This window comes from Cryptococcus neoformans, chromosome 2 (genome assembly GCF_000149245.1).
Source record: "Cryptococcus neoformans var. grubii H99 chromosome 2, complete sequence".
Taxonomy (NCBI): domain Eukaryota; kingdom Fungi; phylum Basidiomycota; class Tremellomycetes; order Tremellales; family Cryptococcaceae; genus Cryptococcus; species Cryptococcus neoformans.
Window position 1 is genome coordinate 1,182,442 of NC_026746.1, and position 17,689 is coordinate 1,200,130.

Consider the following 17,689-nt stretch of genomic DNA (forward strand, 5'->3'; position numbering starts at 1 on the left):
TTCCCACCCTTACGCGCCCATCTCCAAGCTTGCCGTTTTATTGGCTCAGCATCTCACCATCCTTCCTCGATCATCCGAGCCTAAATGGAGAGTCGACATGGATTTCTTACAAGCTCATAAACAATGGCTCGCCAAGTTTAGGTCTGAACTTGCGACTCAGTTAGGCGGAAAAGGCGAGGGCAAATGGTTTGAAGGCGAATGGGCCAGTTGGGAGGGAGGTTTCAGATGTGTGGTAGAGTTGATGGAAGGAAGGACGGAGAGGGTTTTGGAAGAAGCAGGTGATTGGAGAGAAGCCTTGGGTGCTTGGGGTATACTTGTTGATGTTGACATGCGAAGGGATCACTTGCCGTAAGGCTTTTTTTCCTCTTATCGTACCATTCATGGTTGCTTATCGAAGCCCTAGCGAGGTCATGTCTATCATTACAGAGAAGATCCCTGTCGACAAATCCCTCTCAGACCACGTCGTTCAATCCGCCCTTTGCTCCGCAGATATTATCAAAGCCCTTATGAGCTGCTATTCTCTCGACACATGGCTCTCCGCCCATCTCGCTGATCTGTTAGATAAACTGTCGCTCATCCCAGACGACGAAGAGCACTTTGAAATTTCCTTGCGAGACTTCTTTTTGCTAGAGTACGCGCAAGTGTTGCAAGATAATCCGAATTACAAGGCGTTTTGGAGGGTGATTTGTGATTACTTGGGATATGCAGGTGAAGAAGGAAGGGGAAGGTTGAAGGAGCATTTGAGGAGGTTGGATATTCCTCTTGACAGGGATGTAAAAGGAAAATCCAAGGAATCATCCGACTCCACCAATGACGAACAACAGGGTCTCGATGCTTCAATGGACATTGAGAATGCAACCGAGTCCCAAGGGGAAGCGATCAAACTCCTCGATGAAGTCCGTTCCGCCTGTGTTGATTTCCGTCTCGATGACGTATGGCAAGAAATCAGTCAAGTGCTGGCTACACGATTGATCAGCGCAGGGCAGTATGGTATGGCGGCGACGTTGGCTTTGATGGCTAGGGATGGGTTCGCACTGTCCAGGATCGCGGACAAGGTCTTGGAGTCTTTCGTCACTTGTGGTGAGCAATAAAAGTTTGATAGTTGAGAGCGAACATAAGTGCTGATAGCAAGTCAGGTCAAGACGAGTACCTCGCCCTTGTTGATACCCTCCCTCCTACCCTACTCGCCGAAGCGCCCACCGCTCTCTTACGTCTCCAACAATCCACTTCCAACCCCACTGAGTTTCCCTCCCATTCTGCTGTGAGCGTGTTTGCATCGAGGATCACGTTCTTATCCGAATTCAGGGATTATCTCTTGTTTTTAAGCCAGGACGCGAGAGATCGAGCTGCGGGTAGGGTGGTCAGTCTTTTGACGAGTGGGATTGCACCCGTGGGTTTTTGGGCGGTTCTGTTAGTAGAAAGTATTCGGTTGCTTGAAGGTACGCCTTTTGATTCATTTGCTGATCGAAAGAGCAAAGAATTGATATTAATGATGTATAGATTCTGAGATATTATTCACTTCCAACGAAACTTTTGAGCTCCTGCGTGTACTTGAAGAAGTATATGCAAATGCTGCTTTCGCAGAGGAAGAATACCTCGGTCAGCTCGTCCAGTACCTCCAACGGACGCTCAGCACACTGTCAGCAGAGAAAGAGAGGCATATTATTAAGAAGAATGAGAAGAAGGTAACGATGGAGGATGCAAGAAGAAAGATGGACGAAGTGCGATTGGCGATAAGTAGGAATTTGGCAAGAGCGATGGTCGCTGGATTCGACAGTCCCTTCTAGTGGTTCTCCCTAGACAGACTGCGTAAGAATCATTTTGTCTATGCATACACCGTTTAAAATGGAAATAAAGACTACAGTACAAATACCATTAATTGTTCTCATAATATTTCGTGAACCACATGAATAATTATCATTAAAGATTCTTTATCCTTCACACATATTTTCGCGCGACCAGCGCTTCAGATAAGCGTTTTAAAAAGCAACCTGACTAGCCTGTGCACTCCTCGCCTGATTTGCTTGCCCCACAGCACCCCCATTCACGTACGGCACCGGCATCTGTATACTTGGCAATGTCATTTGAGCAGACCCATTCCCAGATCGATTCCTACCGAAGGGAGCATGACCAAGTCTACTGGGCAATTGGAGATCCCTCAAGCCACTCGCATTTGTGGTCATACCACTCGAGGAAGATGTGTGATGGAAATGCTCGAAAGACGTGGTAGATGAGGAAGGAGTGTAAAGCGGAGTTGATACGTGGGATGGACCGGCTGAGGAAGGGGGATGGAGGTGAGATAGATCGTCAGTGCTTGACTGAGGCCCGTGGTGGCTAGAGGTATAACCGGAGCCTATTCCTGTGGTTGAATCCGCGCGCGAGATTGGTATTACGGACCTCCCCGAAGACAGGGGTGCGGTCGGCGCCGGGGTCCCTCGTCCAGGCCGCAATGAGCTGACTTGGATCAAGATTGCACATTCTCTCGTCGCCTGCGTCAACTTGCCCACCGCCTGTCGGACACTTATTGGGAACGGATGTGTCCCCGACATAGCCTTGACAAGCTCAGATACCTTGACGACAATCTTTATGAAAGACTGGGCATCGTCTGGGAGAGTGGTATGGCTATAAGCAAGGGGGTCCGCACGAAGACGTAAGAGAGATTCGCGCAAGGTAGCAGTAACTTGTTCGGCGACAGACAAATTATGTACGAGTTCGGCATGGGATTTCGGCGAGATGGTGGATGGACGACGACTATGCGCACCAAGAGGTGTAAAGAACGGTAGAGCCATACGGGCCGAATCGAGGTGACCTTGGCTCTGACTTGACACGCTGCTGACTGAAGAGTTGTTCCTATGTGCCGACCTACTGATTTGAGGTGACAACGCTCCAATTTCTTCAGACAACTTGAGCCAACATGCAAACGCCGCCTCTGTCGCCGTCTCGATCACGTCCAACAAATCTTCGTCAAAGAGCGTTGCAGACGCCGACGTTGGTGCGCGCACATCGACCGACAGCTGCCGAGGAGGGTGATGAGGCAAGTTAGGAGGGAGATAAAGGGCATGACTTGAGCCAGAGGATGAAGCCGGTCTATGACGTTGTTGCGAAGTCCGACCAGACGCAGGCTGCGGCGACACAGCGCCCAGCATGTGCCTCATACTGCTGTACTCTTCCTCATCCTCTTCTTCATCTTCCTCGTCAGGCGTCGGTAAGTGAATCGTCCCCGATTCCCCTCTCCTATGTCCCTCGTCTTCCCTCATACCGATAGACATGCTCTTTGCCAAAGGCGAGCCCATCATCATACCTCTTTCCACATCTAGACTGCTATACGATCCCGCGTGTCTCCTTTCTGTTCCGACACCATGACCTCGCACGCCTGCCCGTCTCTCTGCATGAGCCGTAGGTGAATCATCAATTTCGGCTTGTTGTTGCTGCTGCTGCTGCTGTTGACGTTCAAGGTTGAGGGGGGACGATTCCAAAGTTGACGATTGAGTTGAACGGGATTCCCTTCTTTCAATGATGGGCGAAATGGGGGTACGTCCAGTGAATGACCCGTTTGCAACCATCTTCTGTCCGGCCATTCCGCCTCTCACACCGGGCGCATCAATGAACAGTAACATCTTCACCTCGGGTAACAACCCCGTCATGGCTTTCCACGAGCTCGCCACCTCTGCCATGGCCCCATAGACATTCACCATCAACGTTCGAGTATACCTCACGTCATTTCCTCGCATAGCGGGAACTTGCATCTTGAGCACAGCCGCCACTTTACCGAAGACTGCAACGCTTTCTTTCGTTGCATCAAACAGGTTTTGTATAGCTTGAGTCGGGGGAGTACCTCGTCGGGACATGGAATCGAATCGATCGAGTGCATTGATAAGCTTGTTCATGTACATCTCAGCAGGTTCCATTACCCGTCCAAACACGCTTGAAACCCGTTCGTTGACAGCAAAAACGAGATACTGCCTCAGTGAACTGTGGAGTTGTGAAAGCGCAAAGAGTATGCCTCGAATGGAGTCGATAAACTTGAGAAGGAAAGGCGGGATAGCTTTAGATATGGAAGAAGCCGGCAGGGTAGAGAGGCGGCGGAAATAAGAGTTGCGAGACTCGTCGAGAATACTGTCATGAGAAGCGTTCCGATCTACCATGTCGTGGCTCGTCATTTCTCCCATTTTGCGCGGCAGCAAATCCACAGATGCCTTGCGTCCCATCACCCTACTAACTCGTTTAGGTCGTAAAGCACTAGCCAAACGTGGAGGCGATCGTATTCCAGTTTCCTGTGGAATGGTATCTGGTGCCACCATCGTGACCACTTCTTCACCCGCATCACCTCTGCGTTCGCGGATAATCTTTGCGTGGCTTTGGCGCAAGTCTGGTAATGATTTCTTTGCTGTCAGCTGCCCAGAGTTGCGTTGTGCAGGAGTATAGCTCGCGCCGCGAGTATGTCCCTGGATTGATTGGGAAGAGAGATGAGGAAAGTTGACAGAGAGATTACGTGAGTGAGAGTGGAATGACGCATCTGTGGATGCAGAGGGAGGAGAGGTGAAAGAAGAAACGGATGCGTCGCGACTGTGGTTTGCAGGAGAGAAATGACTGGGAGAGGAAGAACGTAACAGAGAATCTTCAGAAAAAGTCGTCGAGATGTTTCGCTGGGAGAACACCAGATCAGGGGTATCTCCGCGAAGTGGCTGTGTGCGACGAATGGTTGCTTGAGACGAAGGAGCGAGCATGTAAGAGTTTTCTGATGCTTCGGGCCAATCTCTCGCTCCGGGATTTTCAATGGATGTTGCGCTCGATGGTTCCTCCCTGCAGTTAATTCAGTATCCCAATCTGCTTCAAAAAGTTGATTTTAACTCACTCTGAAGCTAGATACGCTTCCTCTTCGCCCCTGCGAGGCGCGTTCTCGGAACCAGGTGTTTGTTGAGCCATCCAGACCTTCATACTCTCAATCCAAGGCCGCAGATCCTCCTCTTTTGTCTTTTTTTTGCCTCCAGAAGTATTGTTCGTCTTGGACTTGGTTGGAACAGACTCAATCAAGGGGCCAAGCACATGGGCAGGCTAGTTGCGCATGTCAGTGGGGGTATATAATTATTTCCGAACAGGATGAAATGACATACAGGCCACTCTACAGGGTTCTGATCCACTTTGAACACCTTCAACACTGCAAACTCTACCAGATAACTAGGGAGTGTATGGATCTTGTTACTTGTCAACGAAAGAACCTTGAGCTTGACCAAGTGTCCGGGCTGCGCGGGAAGCGAGGATAGTTCGTTTTTTGAGAAATCGAGGATTTCCAAAGCGGGCATTTGAGTGATCTACAGGCGGTCAGTATACATATGATCAGCATGGAGAAAAACGTACTGCATGGGGAAACTGGATAAACTTGTTTCCCTTAAGATTGAGGTACCTTAATCTGCTCAGCATGGAGAATGAGTCTACCATAGAGCCGTCTTTCAAAAAGTTGTAAGACAGGGCCAGCCTACAGGCCGTATGTCAGCGCGTGTTTCTATTCATGAGGACCTGACACACCGCCATACACCCTTTTGACCTTTGCCAACGCCATTTTTGAACATTTCGACTGCCTCTTCTCCAATCCGATCTATATCCCTTCTACTTAGATCTAACGTATCGCCGTCATCATCTGATTTCTCTAGCGCCTGCTTGATCATCCTTAGAGTCCTCTCTTCCTCACGGAACACCATTGCCGAGGTCGACGCTGAGCTTCCAACACCAGCTTGACCCGACCCGTCTCTACTGGGCGCGAGTGCAGGCGCCAGGCCTCCAGAATCTGGCGGCGAGGTATTTGCGCGCAGACGGTTCGCAGATTTCGGCGGAGGCGGAGGCGGAGATGCGCTTCGCAGGTTTCTTACTGCCATGGCGACATCGTGCTTGTCACTGCTGCCCACAGGGAAGGAAGGCAGAGAATCGACATCGATGCGCAATCCGGGGCGTGCGGGCGTGGGCGTGGGTGTGGGCGTGGTTGACGTGGACGATGTGTGCGGCGGCAAGGCGGACTGTGCGGCGGCGGGGATGGAAGGCGAGGGGGCGCGAGACATGCTGCCTGAGCGGTCTGCTGTATGGGCGCTGTGTATGTGTGGCGGGGACGGACTGCCGCTGGCTGTGCTCTGTGCCCCGTGTCTATACTCTTCTCTCTTCTCGTCTTTCCTTCCTCGCAGCTTTTGCCAGATGCATACAATCCTCCAGCTCATCCCTAAACTAGAAAGAGTCCAGAACAAATACCCTTATATGCAATTACGTAACAGATGCCAAATGTCACCGTGAAGGATAGATCCTGTTGTGCACCAAATACGTAGCACTGCCGGCCGAGCCATGTGCAAGACAGAAGATTTGTTATCATGCAACCCTTCTGATGCAGCCCCTGTTTTTTACGGCCTTTGGACGCCATCTCCAAGCTGGTGTCAGACGTCTCAGCTCATGGTTGATTTTTCCGTGCCAAACGCCGAAGCAGCCCGGATCCAAAGATACTCTAAACCTGCAAGTTAACGGCAGGAGATCGTGAGAAAAGGAGCCGCTCAGTCCTCTTTTCTTTTTTGACGGATCCCGTGGGATGGATCCCGTATGAGAAGATATGTGATATGCCGACGGAATCTCCGACAGCCGTGATCCAAATACATGCCTACATGGTTCTATGGTGTTGAATATATGACCCGCACTATGAGTTACCAGCAGTGGTGGGGTCATCGGGGTTCGCAGGGCTGACTCCGGCGGAACTGGCTTCTTGCTCAATCTGTTCCGGTCTTTTCACAATCGGTTAGCTCCTCCTACCTTGCTCGGACATCAAACCACGACGCACGATTTCCACACATCCTTTGTCGCGTGCATGAGCTCATACAGCTGCCCCACCTGCTCTGTCGAAAGCTTTTCAAAAGCATCCGTATCCAACTTTTTCCCTCTCCATTCTACAGCTTGACCCTGCTTCCTGCCATCTGGTCTGATGAGCGAGCTCTCAATCTCGTCGAGGTAAATTTTCCATTGAGAGAGGAAGCCAATAATATGCAACGGGTTATCGGTGGTCCGCGTCAGTCGGAACTCGGACTTGACATAAGAGTCACCCATATAGCGCATATCAACTGGTAAGAGACGGTGAGCTCGAAGAAGACGGCGGTAGAGGGGGATAGGGGGTATAAGCTGGACAGAAGCCTGCGACACTGAGAGCGGAAGCGGGCCAGAGGCGTTCGCGAGGCGAAGGAGTGTGGGTCTCATGCTGGCGATGGTGTGGATTAGAGCGGTTATGATACAAGGTGGAGTGCTGCTGCAAGAGACTTGCTTTTATTATATGGAGAGTCGGAATCGGGATAAAGTGGTGACATCACCAGCTGATTATTCATCGGCCGAATGTAATTTGTTCGCCCGAAGAGATGTTGAGTCGTTGGGCCGTTGGGCTGCAGATAATGCAAAGCACAAAATTCAGACACTTGTATTTATCTTGTTATCAGTTCTTGTAAACATCCGCAACTACTCTCTCTCTTCTCTCTATCTCGTTACTTTGTGTCTTCTCTCCCAAAAATGGTAAGCACACGTTCAGTCCATTTCCCCGCATCCCACCGGCTTTCTTCGGCTCTCAAGTCACCGCAACCGTAACGGGACCAGCCACCCGGTGTCGCACCACTTCTTGCTTCGACCGGTTACGGCCGGCACGCCCCTTTGCTATGCTTTCCACACGCATGCTCTCCCCCTCAGTATCCTCTCTGCCAATCTTAACTGATCTAATATATAACGCGTCATGTTCCCACAGCTCGCTCGAAGCACCTCTGCCTTTACGCGCTCCTCTCTTCTCCGATCAACTAGACCTTTAGCATTCGCAATGGCTTCACGCAACTATGCTTCCACCCCTGCCGGTATCGAGAGGATCAAGGTCAAGAACCCGGTGGTTGAGATTGACGGTGATGAGATGACAAGGATCATCTGGAAGAAGATCAGGGAGGAGGTACGTTATATATCTGCCTTTTACGTGACGATACGCGAGCTGACCAGGTGGCCAGCTTATCTTGCCCTTCGTCGATGTTGACCTCAAGTACTACGACTTGGGAATGGAGAGCAGAGATGCAGTATGTTTTTTTCTTTCTTTTTTGGCGTACATCTCCCTGTCCTGTGCCTCTCTGACATATGGCGTAGACCAACGATCAAATCACTATCGACTCTGCCGAGGCTATCAAGAAGTATTCTGTCGGTGTCAAGTGCGCTACCATCACCCCCGACGAGGCTCGAGTCAAGGAATTCAAATTGAAGGAAATGTGGCGAAGCCCTAACGGAACGGTGGGCTATCCCGAACATCTTTTTCCCTCCTTGTTTTTCATTCTGACACCCCCAGATAGATCCGAAACATCCTCGGAGGAACCGTCTTCCGAGAGCCCATCATCCTCGACAAGATCCCCAAGCCCGTCCCGGGATGGACCAAGCCCATCTGCATCGGTCGACACGCTTTCGGTGACCAATACCGATCCACCGACTTTATCGCCCCCGGACCTGGAAAGCTCACCCTCACTTACACCCCCGCTGAAGGAGGTGCCTCCACCGAGCTCAATGTCTACGATTTCAAGGGCAAGGGCGTCGCTTTGGCCATGTACAACACCGATGAAAGCATTTACGGTTTCGCCCACGCGAGCTTCAAGATGGCTTTAAGCAAGAAGATGCCCTTGTTCATGTCTACCAAGAAGTGAGTTTGGAATGCGTCGACTCGTCACGGACCCTTTTAGTAACGAAAGTGCGCAGCACCATCTTGAAAAAGTATGATGGCCGATTCAAGGACATTTTCCAGGAGGTCTACGAATCTACATACAAGACCGAGTTTGAGAAGCTCGGTGTCTATTATGAGCACCGCCTCATCGACGACATGGTCGCTCAGGCCATCAAGTCTTCTGGTGGTTTCGTCTGGGCGTGCAAGAACTACGATGGTGATGTCATGGTATGTCTCTTTTTTTTTCTTTCTTTCTGGAAAACACCTCTGATAAAGATACAGAGCGACATTCTCGCCCAAGGTTTCGGTTCTCTCGGTATGATGACTTCTGAGCTCATCACCCCCGACGGCAAGACCATGGAATCTGAAGCCGCCCACGGTACCGTCACCCGACATTACCGTCAATACCAGGCCGGTCATGAAACCTCTACCAACCCTGTTGCCTCCATCTTTGCCTGGACCCGAGGACTTGCCTTCCGAGCCAAGTTGGACGAAACCCCCGCGCTCGAAGCGTTCGCCAAGGACTTGGAAGCTGCCTGTGTTGAGGTTATTGACAAGGACGGTATCATGACCAAGGATTTGGCTTTGGCGATGAAGGGTAAGGACATGACTAGGGATGACTGGGTCACCACCGACGTCTACATGAAGAAGGTCAACGAGAGGTTGGTCGAAAAGCTCAAGGCGAGGAGCGCGTAAGAAGCCCAAAACATGGAAAAAAAGGGAAAACAAGTTGTAGAGATCATTCAACGTTCATAGTAGAGAGGGATTGCAGACTTATTCAACAGGGTCACAGGATGCATATTTTATATTTATATGACTGAGATCATCTATGCTGTGAAACATGGCCCATTTTTTCCCACCATTCTTCGTTTTATCCTCCTGGTTTCTTTTTATGACCGCGACGACCTCCACTTTCCTCACGTTACGTAACTCAAAGATTTCTTCATTTTGTCTTCGTTGCAGGTTTGGCCAAAAGCCTGTTATGGACCATAACTCAATACTTACAACATCGATCCATCGGCCAGGTATTCACGAGAAAAATGGCTTTGATATCCTCCCCGACATCCCTTACAACATTCTCTCAACCCCATGCTTCAAGCTCTAAAAACCCTCATGTCAGCTTGAACCCTGTCGTCGGCGACAAGAAGTCCGCGATCGTTGCTGTCCAAGGTGATGGTGTTTGGACGTATGATGTGGGTCCAAATCTTGTTCCCAATTTTTCAAGAGATGGACTGACATTTAAAATCATAGCTGACGACACTCCGAGCAACTACGTCCTTCACTGTCCCTCCCTCGACTATTTTTACCACCTCACCCGTCAGTTTTTGGACCACCAAGACTGTTTCTGCTCCACGAGCGAATGATCAAGACGAAGGAGATGAAGGGATGGATGTTGACCAAAACGAAAAATTGGATGGATCCAAAGAGATACAAATAGAAATCAAGGAGAGAGTCACTGCTGTTGCTGTCGGTAAAGAAGTGTGGGTATGGAAAGGGGAAGAGGGGGAAAAGGAGGTTATCCGGGTATGTTTTCCTAAGCATGCCAGTTGAGAGATTTGCTAATTAATATTTTACGCAGATAAAAAGCCAAATAAGTGCCATACATCATCTTCCATCTCCAACGACGCCCCTGTTGCTCATCTCTTCCTCCGCCCAATTCTATCTTCTCGACTCTAAATTACAATCCTATTCAATCACCACCTCCTCTTTGAAATCACCTGAGCTTCTCGCTTCCCGAGTCATCCTCCAGGAGACCAAACACTCTGTTAGGGTCGTTCTTGTTGACAGAACAGGACGGATCGAAGTGACCAAGGTTTGGATTGAGGATAGGCGGCTGGAGAGGATATCAGAAGGGAAGGTTGGCAACGGCAAGTTAGTGGCTGGGGATGTTAGCGACGATGGCGTCATTACTGTGCTCGGTACGTCCACAGTCAATATCAAAGCTTTATTGCTGACAATCAATGTCTCAAGATGAACAACATAATCTCTACACCACCTCTGTTCGGACTCTCTCGACACCCTCTTCCCCTGTTCGTCTCCTTCACCCTTCATCTGCGTCTCTTCTTCTCTCTCTTCCTTCACCTACCCTTCCCCTCGTCCTTCTTCCCACCCCCCATCCATCTCCTTCTCTTCTTCTCGCCATTCCTGCCTCCAACTTGCCCACAATCCTCACCACCACCCCGCTTTCTTCATTCACCTCTTCTGGCACCATTTCTGCTCTATCTATCCTTTCCGTTCGCTCTGGGGTCTACACAATCGGTGTCGTGCTCTCTCATAAGCACAGTGAAGGAGAAGGATCTAGCGGTAGGAGTGTGCTTTACACATGCGAAGTAGCTTTACCTGAGCGTGGCGTGGGGATGGGATTGCTTCTTGGTAGCAAGACAAGGACAAGAGAGTATCTGGAGGTTGAGGTGGCGGAGAAGAAGCAAGGAAAGAGTGAATTGGAGAAGAAACAAGACAAGGTCCTTGAAGGACTCGAAAAGGCTTTGAAGAGCAAGGACGTGACCGGAGTTCAGAAGGCTTGGAGAGACTGGGTTGCAAAAGAGTCTGATACCGTAGAGGGCGTCTTCAGTGACAAATTCGTTAGAAAAGTGGTCGGTGTCGTGTTTGGGGCGGCTCTAAACGAAGATGGCAAGCCAAAAGGCGTCTATGCCGGTGAAGTTTTGAGGGACCTTGTAAGCAGAAGGGTTGTGAGTGATGGCATGTGGAAGGAAGGTGTCGTCGTGGACGGGTTATTACCGCTTGGCGATTGGGTAAATTGAATGTCACTCCTTGTTATGTTCGTTTACTAATGATTATGACAGGAAAATATTATGCTTGCTCTCCAGAATATTCCCACTATCCCTTCGTCAACAATCATCATGCTTCTCCAAAAATCTGCACAATCATCAAACGCTTCGTCCGTCCCTTCTCTGACCGCTCTTCTCCAGACAATTCTTGCTCTTCCCCCTCCCGGGCCTTCCTACCGATTGGACTTATATGTGATCCTCTCAGTGGAGGATGCTGCGGCCGTATTAAAAGTCCTCGTTCAGTGGATGGAAGACTACGTCGAGACTTTGTCCCAGGGATTAAAGGGCTGGGATGAGTCTGTGTCCGAGGAGAAAGACGACAATCTTCCATCTCTACAATCCCTTGTCACGCACACCTCTCTGATCTTAGACGCTCACCTCCCGTCCTTGATCACACACCCCGCTTCCCACGATATTCTTTCCAGAGCACAAGCGTCACTCGAGCCTCTTTTAGCCGTTCAAAACGAATACCGTCAGCTGAGGGGCCCTGTGGAGGCATTGTTAACTCTTGCGAGGAGAGAAGCGAAAAAAGCAGAGGAAAGAGCAGCGAAAAAGGGTGGGAAGAAGAAGGGAAAGAAGGACGAGAACGGAAGGTTGCCAGAAGAAGTCGTCGGCAAGTGGAAGGTGGAAGATCTTGCGTTCTAAGTTGGTGTCAGGGTTATTTTACATGCATTATTATGGAAGGCACCATTTTAGTCCTCGACAGAGTAGTCCTTATATTCCTGAGACTGGCCATGGTCAGTATGTACTTTGCTCGCGTCGTTATTGAAGGACGGGAGTTGAGTTGTTTTTTGTTCGTTGTGAATAATTCATCTGCGGACTAAAAATAGTAACCACGCTGCAGTTTCGGCGATCGGCCCAGACGCAGGCTGGCAGCGCCGAGCAGTTAGTAATTATTATTAAGTAAGCTTTGAAACATGATGATTTAGCTGAATAATCAGTTGCTCGGTAACCCCTGTAGCTCACCGGCGTCTGCCTTTTGTTCTTTGTCATCTTTCATAAGCCTTCCGTCGGGAAAACAAGAAGCTGCGGTTAATAATGAGCAAGCACGAAATAAACCAAATACATGGCAAAGATGACATACAAGCACGCGCTGCCACAAGTTGCCGTTGATGAGGATCAACAACTGCTGTCTAGGTCGTGCGAGTCTGTCGACCCCGGGGTATATAAGACAGTAACTTTTGACTACTAAACTCGTCTACTCACAGTTCTCAAAATCAAGCAGTACTACTTCTTCTTTAACGAAACACACCAACAAACAGCACTATGTCTCCCGTCGTTGCTCTTATTGGTCACAACGGTACCGTTGGCAACAACCTCTTGCCCTACCTCGTTGAAGCTCACAAGAAGGGCTCCATCAAGCTTGTGGTTTTGCACCGATCTAGCAGCGACCTCTCCAAAGTCCCTTCTGATGCCGGTATTGAGAAGAGAATTGTTGAACTCGAGGACGGAAAGATTGATTCTATCAAGGCCGCGGTCAAGGATTTGGAGGTCGTCATGCAAGTCTTACTTTGATGTCAATTGTACATTACTGACTAGCCACAACTACTTGTAGTTCCACCATCGCAGCATCTAGTGCTCCTAGCCAGGTCTACCTCGCCGAAGCTCTTGCTAGTTCTTCTGCCCTTAAGACTTTTATCCCATCCGACTTTGGTTGCGTCTGGACTGAAGAAGAAACCAGAATCCCTGGTCTTTCATTCCTCATGATTAAGGAGGACGTTGCTCACAGGATCAAGCAGCTCAAGGTTCCCATTACTGAGATCAAGGTCGGGTTGTTCGACCTGTTCTTTTTTGGTTATAAGTGAGTGTATATTCCATTCCTCGAACATCACAGCTAACCATTAAACAGGGCTGTGGGAACCGACGTGAGAAGTAACCAGGTCCAATACTACCACGATTCTCTCCACAACCAACTGCCCATTACGTGAGTTGTTGTGCTTTTTCACAAAGTACGAGTGCAGCTACTGATGGCTCACGTTAGTTCCCTCTCGTACCTCGGCTATTCCGTCGCTCAGCTCATCTCTGATCCTTCCCTCCTCGCCAAGCTCCCCAACAGCACTTTAAACATCTTTGACTTTGCACCCACCGGTCAAGAAATTGTGGACGTTCTTACACAGCTCCATGGTCAGCCCACTAAGACTGTCCAAGTCAGTGAGAAGACCATTGCCGAACAGTTGGAGGGACCCGTGGCTATCGGTGCTGCTATCACCAAGAAATGGGGTGACAACAACTTTGGTAACGTTCCCAAGACTGAGATCAATGGCTGGGCTGGTAAAAGCTTTGCTGAGACTGTCAAGGAGTGGGTCAACAAGGCGTAGACTTACAAGTTTCGTAATAGAGTAGATGACTCTCGTGCTTAAAAGATAAGGATACGGGCCGAAATTCCAGTAAGCTCTGAAATGCATATTAAGTTGCACTCTTCTTGCTACAACGATCTCTACATCCTACGTACGCAACCTCCAACGATTATTATTACCTTTCGGGCCATCTTACTTTAATTTAAACTTACTAATGATGAGAAATCATTCAACAATGGCGTTAGAACATTCGAGAATTGAACAGTTTTCCTGCATATATTTTGTTCCAGCGACGAGACCTTTGTCTCCTTTGGTGGCATACAGACAGTCAGTGTGAGTCACTCAATGGACCAGCGACATGAACCAAGCCCCCTGAGACTCAGGAACATCCTCACCCCAGTACGCGTCAACCGTGATATCCTCGCGTCGGCGAACCACTGTCCAGACGTTTATTGATACATCCTCTTTGATTGACTTTGCCTTCATTCCGATTTGCCCCATTTGATCATTTCTTCTTGTCTGTGGCGCCCGGAATCTTGCCCTCATTCTCTCCCACGTCGTATCACTGCGAGATCAATCTTGTCATCTTTCTTGCGATACCTTGATCCAGGACGGCATGCCTCCTCGCAAAAAATGTGGCAATCCGCTATTTCTCCAGTGGATGGAAGGTGAGGACTTGCTCTTCTATGAGGCTGCAAAAGACCAAAGCTTATATGTCTTTAGAGATCCGTGACGCTGCGCGCGAAAAAGGATCCAAGTCTGCTGAAACTTATTCCAAAGCTTGTCGCTCTCTTGAATTTTGTCCTGTCACCTATGATCGACCTCGCGATCTTGCCATCTTGGCCCACATCGGAGAAAAGACAATAGCACAACTGGAAAATAGGTGGATAGAATATCGGAAGAGCAATGATTTGGATGTACCGGCAGAGCCAGAGAGTGAGTGTCTGTTCAAGCTGTCTGTTAAACCATTCGGGTATTCATGCGTCTCTCAGGACTTTCTGCATCAGAGCCTAAAAGAAAAGACAAAGGAAAGGGTCGTGCAGCCCCAGGTGATGATCTTGCAATGCCCGGCGCCTCCCAAGAGACCGCAAAGAAAACTCGTAAAACCACCGCGAAAGCTTACATTCCTACCCAAGGCTCCGGCGCTTACGGTATTCTGTTGGCTCTCATCCTTGCGATTGACAGACCCGAAGTCACAACTCAGGTCTTCCTGACAAAATCTGAGATTATTCGCACCGCCCAAGAATATTGTAACACGTCGTTCGAACACTCGGAGAAGGGAACATACTTAACTGCTTGGAGTGGAATGAAAACTTTAGTGAACAAAGGCTATGTCTATGTAACGGGGAATCCTCATAAGCATTGCTTGACGGAGGAAGGATAGTGAGTGTTTTGTTTAGATCGATAATTCCAGTAACTGATGCTTTATAGCGATGTGGCCCTGGCCATCAGGAATCTGAGGCCAGAGTTTTCCCATATGAAGAAGCATCCATTTTCGCATGCCCCTGCTCCTGGGACGTCAAACAGAGTGACAGAACTCCCCAGAAATCGCGCAATAACGGCGTTAGATCTATATAACGGGCCTTCTATTGTTCCTTCCACCCTCTCCACAGAATATGTCCCTCCCGCCAATGCTCATTCTTCGCCAGCTTCCCGACTTGCATCTTTTGATGCTGTGGCATCCAAACTGACTGCAGGGGAAAGATTTAATTTTTGGTACATTACGCCTTCCGGTTCACGAACCCCTCTCATGACATCTGCCCATCTTCGCCTTGACCCCGAGCAATTCGTCAACCTTCGTCGTATCGAGTTCAAATACTCGCAGCGCAACCACCCATTTGCTGCGCAGCTGCGACTGATGGATGATCCTACTACTGCAAAATTGAGGGACAAAAGTGGTGTGCCTACATTGTATGCGTACCTTATCGAAGCCGATGCTCCACCCAAATGTAGCATGTTTGATACGGAAAGCAGTCAAAGCAGGGCAAAAGCAAGCGGGAAAGACAATGTGAGCAATGTAGGCAGCAGTCCGTTGGGCAGTAGCCCAGCTCCCATCTCAAGATCAAGGAGGAACGACTCTTCTGCTAGCCTTTCTGATGGTGGGTCTCGACTGTCTGCATCGGCAGGCAAACCGACAGACCCTTTCTACTTTGATGTTCGCACTTTGGCCCTTCAAAAGAAATCGTCTGTGCCTTCCAACAGTGCTTCAACTTCCCAGTCTGCGAGCAGATCAATTCCTTCATCACGTCCTGTTTCCAACTCGGGACCATCCGCCTATCAGAATCCATACGATACTATACTCGGTCAAAATCCTTCTATGCCTCCGGTATCTACATTGTCGCGGACCATTACCGCCCCTGCCGGCACATCATCCCAGCCGCGAACATCTTCCCTTTCTACCCTCAACATTGGCTCAAGTTTCTCTGTGCCTAGCATTCCCAATCGTTCATATTCTTCTGCTGCGGTTTTACCCTCTCGTCCAGTCGTTCCAAGGATGGGACCGCGTCTTTCTAACCATGTACCCAATCCAATCCCGGTACCCGAGCATTTTGGTGACACTATCATCCCACCATCAAATTTGCATCCCAAATCACTTCCTCCATTTACCATTTCTAATGCCATCATTTTCCCGCCAGGGTCATACGATATTATCCTTATCATTGATACCCGTGAAGTCGAGTCCTCAAAAACGAAAAACAGGGACAAAATCGCGGAGACGCTGGAAGCAAAAGGTATCAGAGTTGAGACCAGGGCTTTGCGATTGGGTGACATGTGCTGGGTTGCCAGGAGGAAAGATGGGCTGGGTGGCGAAGAGGACGAATGTGTGTTAGATTATGTGGTAGAAAGGAAGAGATTGGATGATTTGGTCAACTCAATCAAAGATGGAAGATATACTGAGCAATGTGTAAGTGCATCACTCTCACAGCAAATGACATGCTGATTGTTCCCAGTTCCGATTGTCTAACGCATGTCTGAGCAATGTCTATTACATCGTTGAAGATTGGCAAGTGAGCGAAAGAATGGAACAGAGTGGTCTTGCCATCATGACCGTCAAGTCTCAAGTTCAGATCCACAATCGGTTCTTCCTCAAAGAGACACATACCCTGAATGAAACTATTGACTTTCTCGCAACCATGACCAGAGTCATTGTCACTTCACATCGCACCAAAGCGTTACATGTTATCCCTACTCGTTTCCTTTCTCGACCTTCATTCAAACCCCTTCAGGATGATCTGCAGCTCAAACACCCGAATATCAAGTTCCACACTTCCTTTGTCGCTTATCAAGAACTGAATGACAAGTCGGCGAGTCAGACGTTGAAGGAAAAGTTTGCAAAGATGATGATGTGTGTAAAGGGCATGAGCGCCGAGAAAGTATCTGCGTTGCTTGATGAATGGGATACGCCGCGGGCCATGTGGGAGGATATGAAGGAAAGAGATCGACAGCCAGATGATCCGGAGCCCCCTGGACAAACTAGGAGTAAGAAGAGGAAAATGGGGAAGGGCTCATTCTTTGCAGAAAGAGTGCAGGGGGAGGCGAGGCGAAAGATTGGTGACGCTTTGAGTGAAAGTGTGAGTTTCATGTGGAAGTTTAGGAATTTTGGCCTTCAGCTGACAACCATTCAGTTTTGGACTGCCTTGATGGGATAGGATAGGTACATCGCTACAGCTTATTATTATTGAACCGAGGGAGTGAAAGAGAGGAGGAGGCGGTCGCAAGAGAAACATTGTTGGTCTCAAGAGGAGAAAGCTCATGTTTCTGGTAGTACGAGTAATCAGTGGAGGGCTAATGGAGGAAACAGCATAATAATCAAAGTGGCAATTTAGTCCACACTTGTTGTCATCTATATATACTTTTTGGATATTCATCGATGTATCTATATTGCATCTTGTTCGACTTTTTTGTAA

At 49.1% G+C, this 17,689-nt stretch overlaps 7 protein-coding genes and 1 non-coding gene; 5 read left to right on the plus strand and 3 right to left on the minus strand.

Annotated features, from left to right (window-relative positions):
* CNAG_03917 (nuclear pore complex protein Nup85) overlaps positions 1 to 1,899 on the plus strand; it is a 2,902-nt gene extending 1,003 nt beyond the window's left edge. The window contains exons 3-6 of the mRNA XM_012191882.1: positions 1 to 348; positions 404 to 1,080; positions 1,137 to 1,439; positions 1,501 to 1,899. The exon at positions 1 to 348 is cut by the window's left edge and continues 272 nt beyond it. Of these exons, the coding sequence (XP_012047272.1) occupies positions 1 to 348; positions 404 to 1,080; positions 1,137 to 1,439; positions 1,501 to 1,787 (1,615 nt within the window). The 3' untranslated portion in view covers positions 1,788 to 1,899. The remainder of the gene's footprint in view (positions 349 to 403; positions 1,081 to 1,136; positions 1,440 to 1,500) is intronic.
* Positions 1,809 to 6,053, minus strand: CNAG_03918 (hypothetical protein; the record flags this gene model as incomplete). XM_012191883.1 has 5 exons in its annotated part: positions 1,809 to 4,803; positions 4,856 to 5,055; positions 5,115 to 5,312; positions 5,359 to 5,476; positions 5,527 to 6,053. 5 exons carry the CDS (start codon positions 6,051 to 6,053, stop codon positions 1,980 to 1,982), a joined length of 3,867 nt encoding a protein of 1,288 aa, XP_012047273.1. The 3' UTR covers positions 1,809 to 1,979.
* A 537-nt stretch (positions 6,054 to 6,590) lies between these two features.
* Positions 6,591 to 7,221, minus strand: CNAG_03919 (acetate non-utilizing protein 9, mitochondrial; the record flags this gene model as incomplete). XM_012192161.1 has 2 exons in its annotated part: positions 6,591 to 6,755; positions 6,812 to 7,221. The coding sequence occupies 2 exons, from the start codon at positions 7,219 to 7,221 to the stop codon at positions 6,671 to 6,673; spliced, it is 495 nt and encodes a 164-aa protein (XP_012047551.1). The 3' UTR covers positions 6,591 to 6,670.
* Positions 7,222 to 7,458: 237 nt separating this feature from the next.
* CNAG_03920 (isocitrate dehydrogenase, NADP-dependent) lies at positions 7,459 to 9,517 on the plus strand. XM_012191884.1 has 7 exons: positions 7,459 to 7,527; positions 7,742 to 7,945; positions 8,001 to 8,066; positions 8,134 to 8,274; positions 8,334 to 8,674; positions 8,731 to 8,923; positions 8,978 to 9,517. The coding sequence occupies exons 1-7, from the start codon at positions 7,525 to 7,527 to the stop codon at positions 9,389 to 9,391; spliced, it is 1,362 nt and encodes a 453-aa protein (XP_012047274.1). The 5' UTR covers positions 7,459 to 7,524; the 3' UTR covers positions 9,392 to 9,517.
* Positions 9,518 to 9,647: 130 nt separating this feature from the next.
* CNAG_03921 (hypothetical protein) lies at positions 9,648 to 12,252 on the plus strand. XM_012192162.1 has 5 exons: positions 9,648 to 9,888; positions 9,947 to 10,219; positions 10,275 to 10,614; positions 10,667 to 11,448; positions 11,500 to 12,252. Exons 1-5 carry the CDS (start codon positions 9,736 to 9,738, stop codon positions 12,127 to 12,129), a joined length of 2,178 nt encoding a protein of 725 aa, XP_012047552.1. The 5' UTR covers positions 9,648 to 9,735; the 3' UTR covers positions 12,130 to 12,252.
* CNAG_12188 lies at positions 10,303 to 12,259 on the minus strand. Its single transcript, XR_001045488.1, has 2 exons — positions 12,173 to 12,259; positions 10,303 to 12,125 (listed from the first exon to the last, which is right to left on the minus strand). It is a non-coding gene; the product is annotated as a hypothetical RNA (non-coding RNA).
* Positions 12,260 to 12,299: 40 nt separating this feature from the next.
* Positions 12,300 to 13,909, plus strand: CNAG_03922 (hypothetical protein). XM_012192163.1 has 5 exons: positions 12,300 to 12,369; positions 12,446 to 12,983; positions 13,040 to 13,285; positions 13,334 to 13,408; positions 13,466 to 13,909. The coding sequence occupies exons 2-5, from the start codon at positions 12,751 to 12,753 to the stop codon at positions 13,800 to 13,802; spliced, it is 891 nt and encodes a 296-aa protein (XP_012047553.1). The 5' UTR covers positions 12,300 to 12,369; positions 12,446 to 12,750; the 3' UTR covers positions 13,803 to 13,909.
* Positions 13,910 to 14,245: 336 nt separating this feature from the next.
* Positions 14,246 to 17,677, plus strand: CNAG_03923 (crossover junction endonuclease MUS81). XM_012191885.1 has 6 exons: positions 14,246 to 14,449; positions 14,505 to 14,717; positions 14,774 to 15,164; positions 15,213 to 16,686; positions 16,733 to 17,353; positions 17,408 to 17,677. The coding sequence occupies exons 1-6, from the start codon at positions 14,398 to 14,400 to the stop codon at positions 17,429 to 17,431; spliced, it is 2,775 nt and encodes a 924-aa protein (XP_012047275.1). The 5' UTR covers positions 14,246 to 14,397; the 3' UTR covers positions 17,432 to 17,677.
* Positions 17,678 to 17,689: the final 12 nt, after the last annotated feature.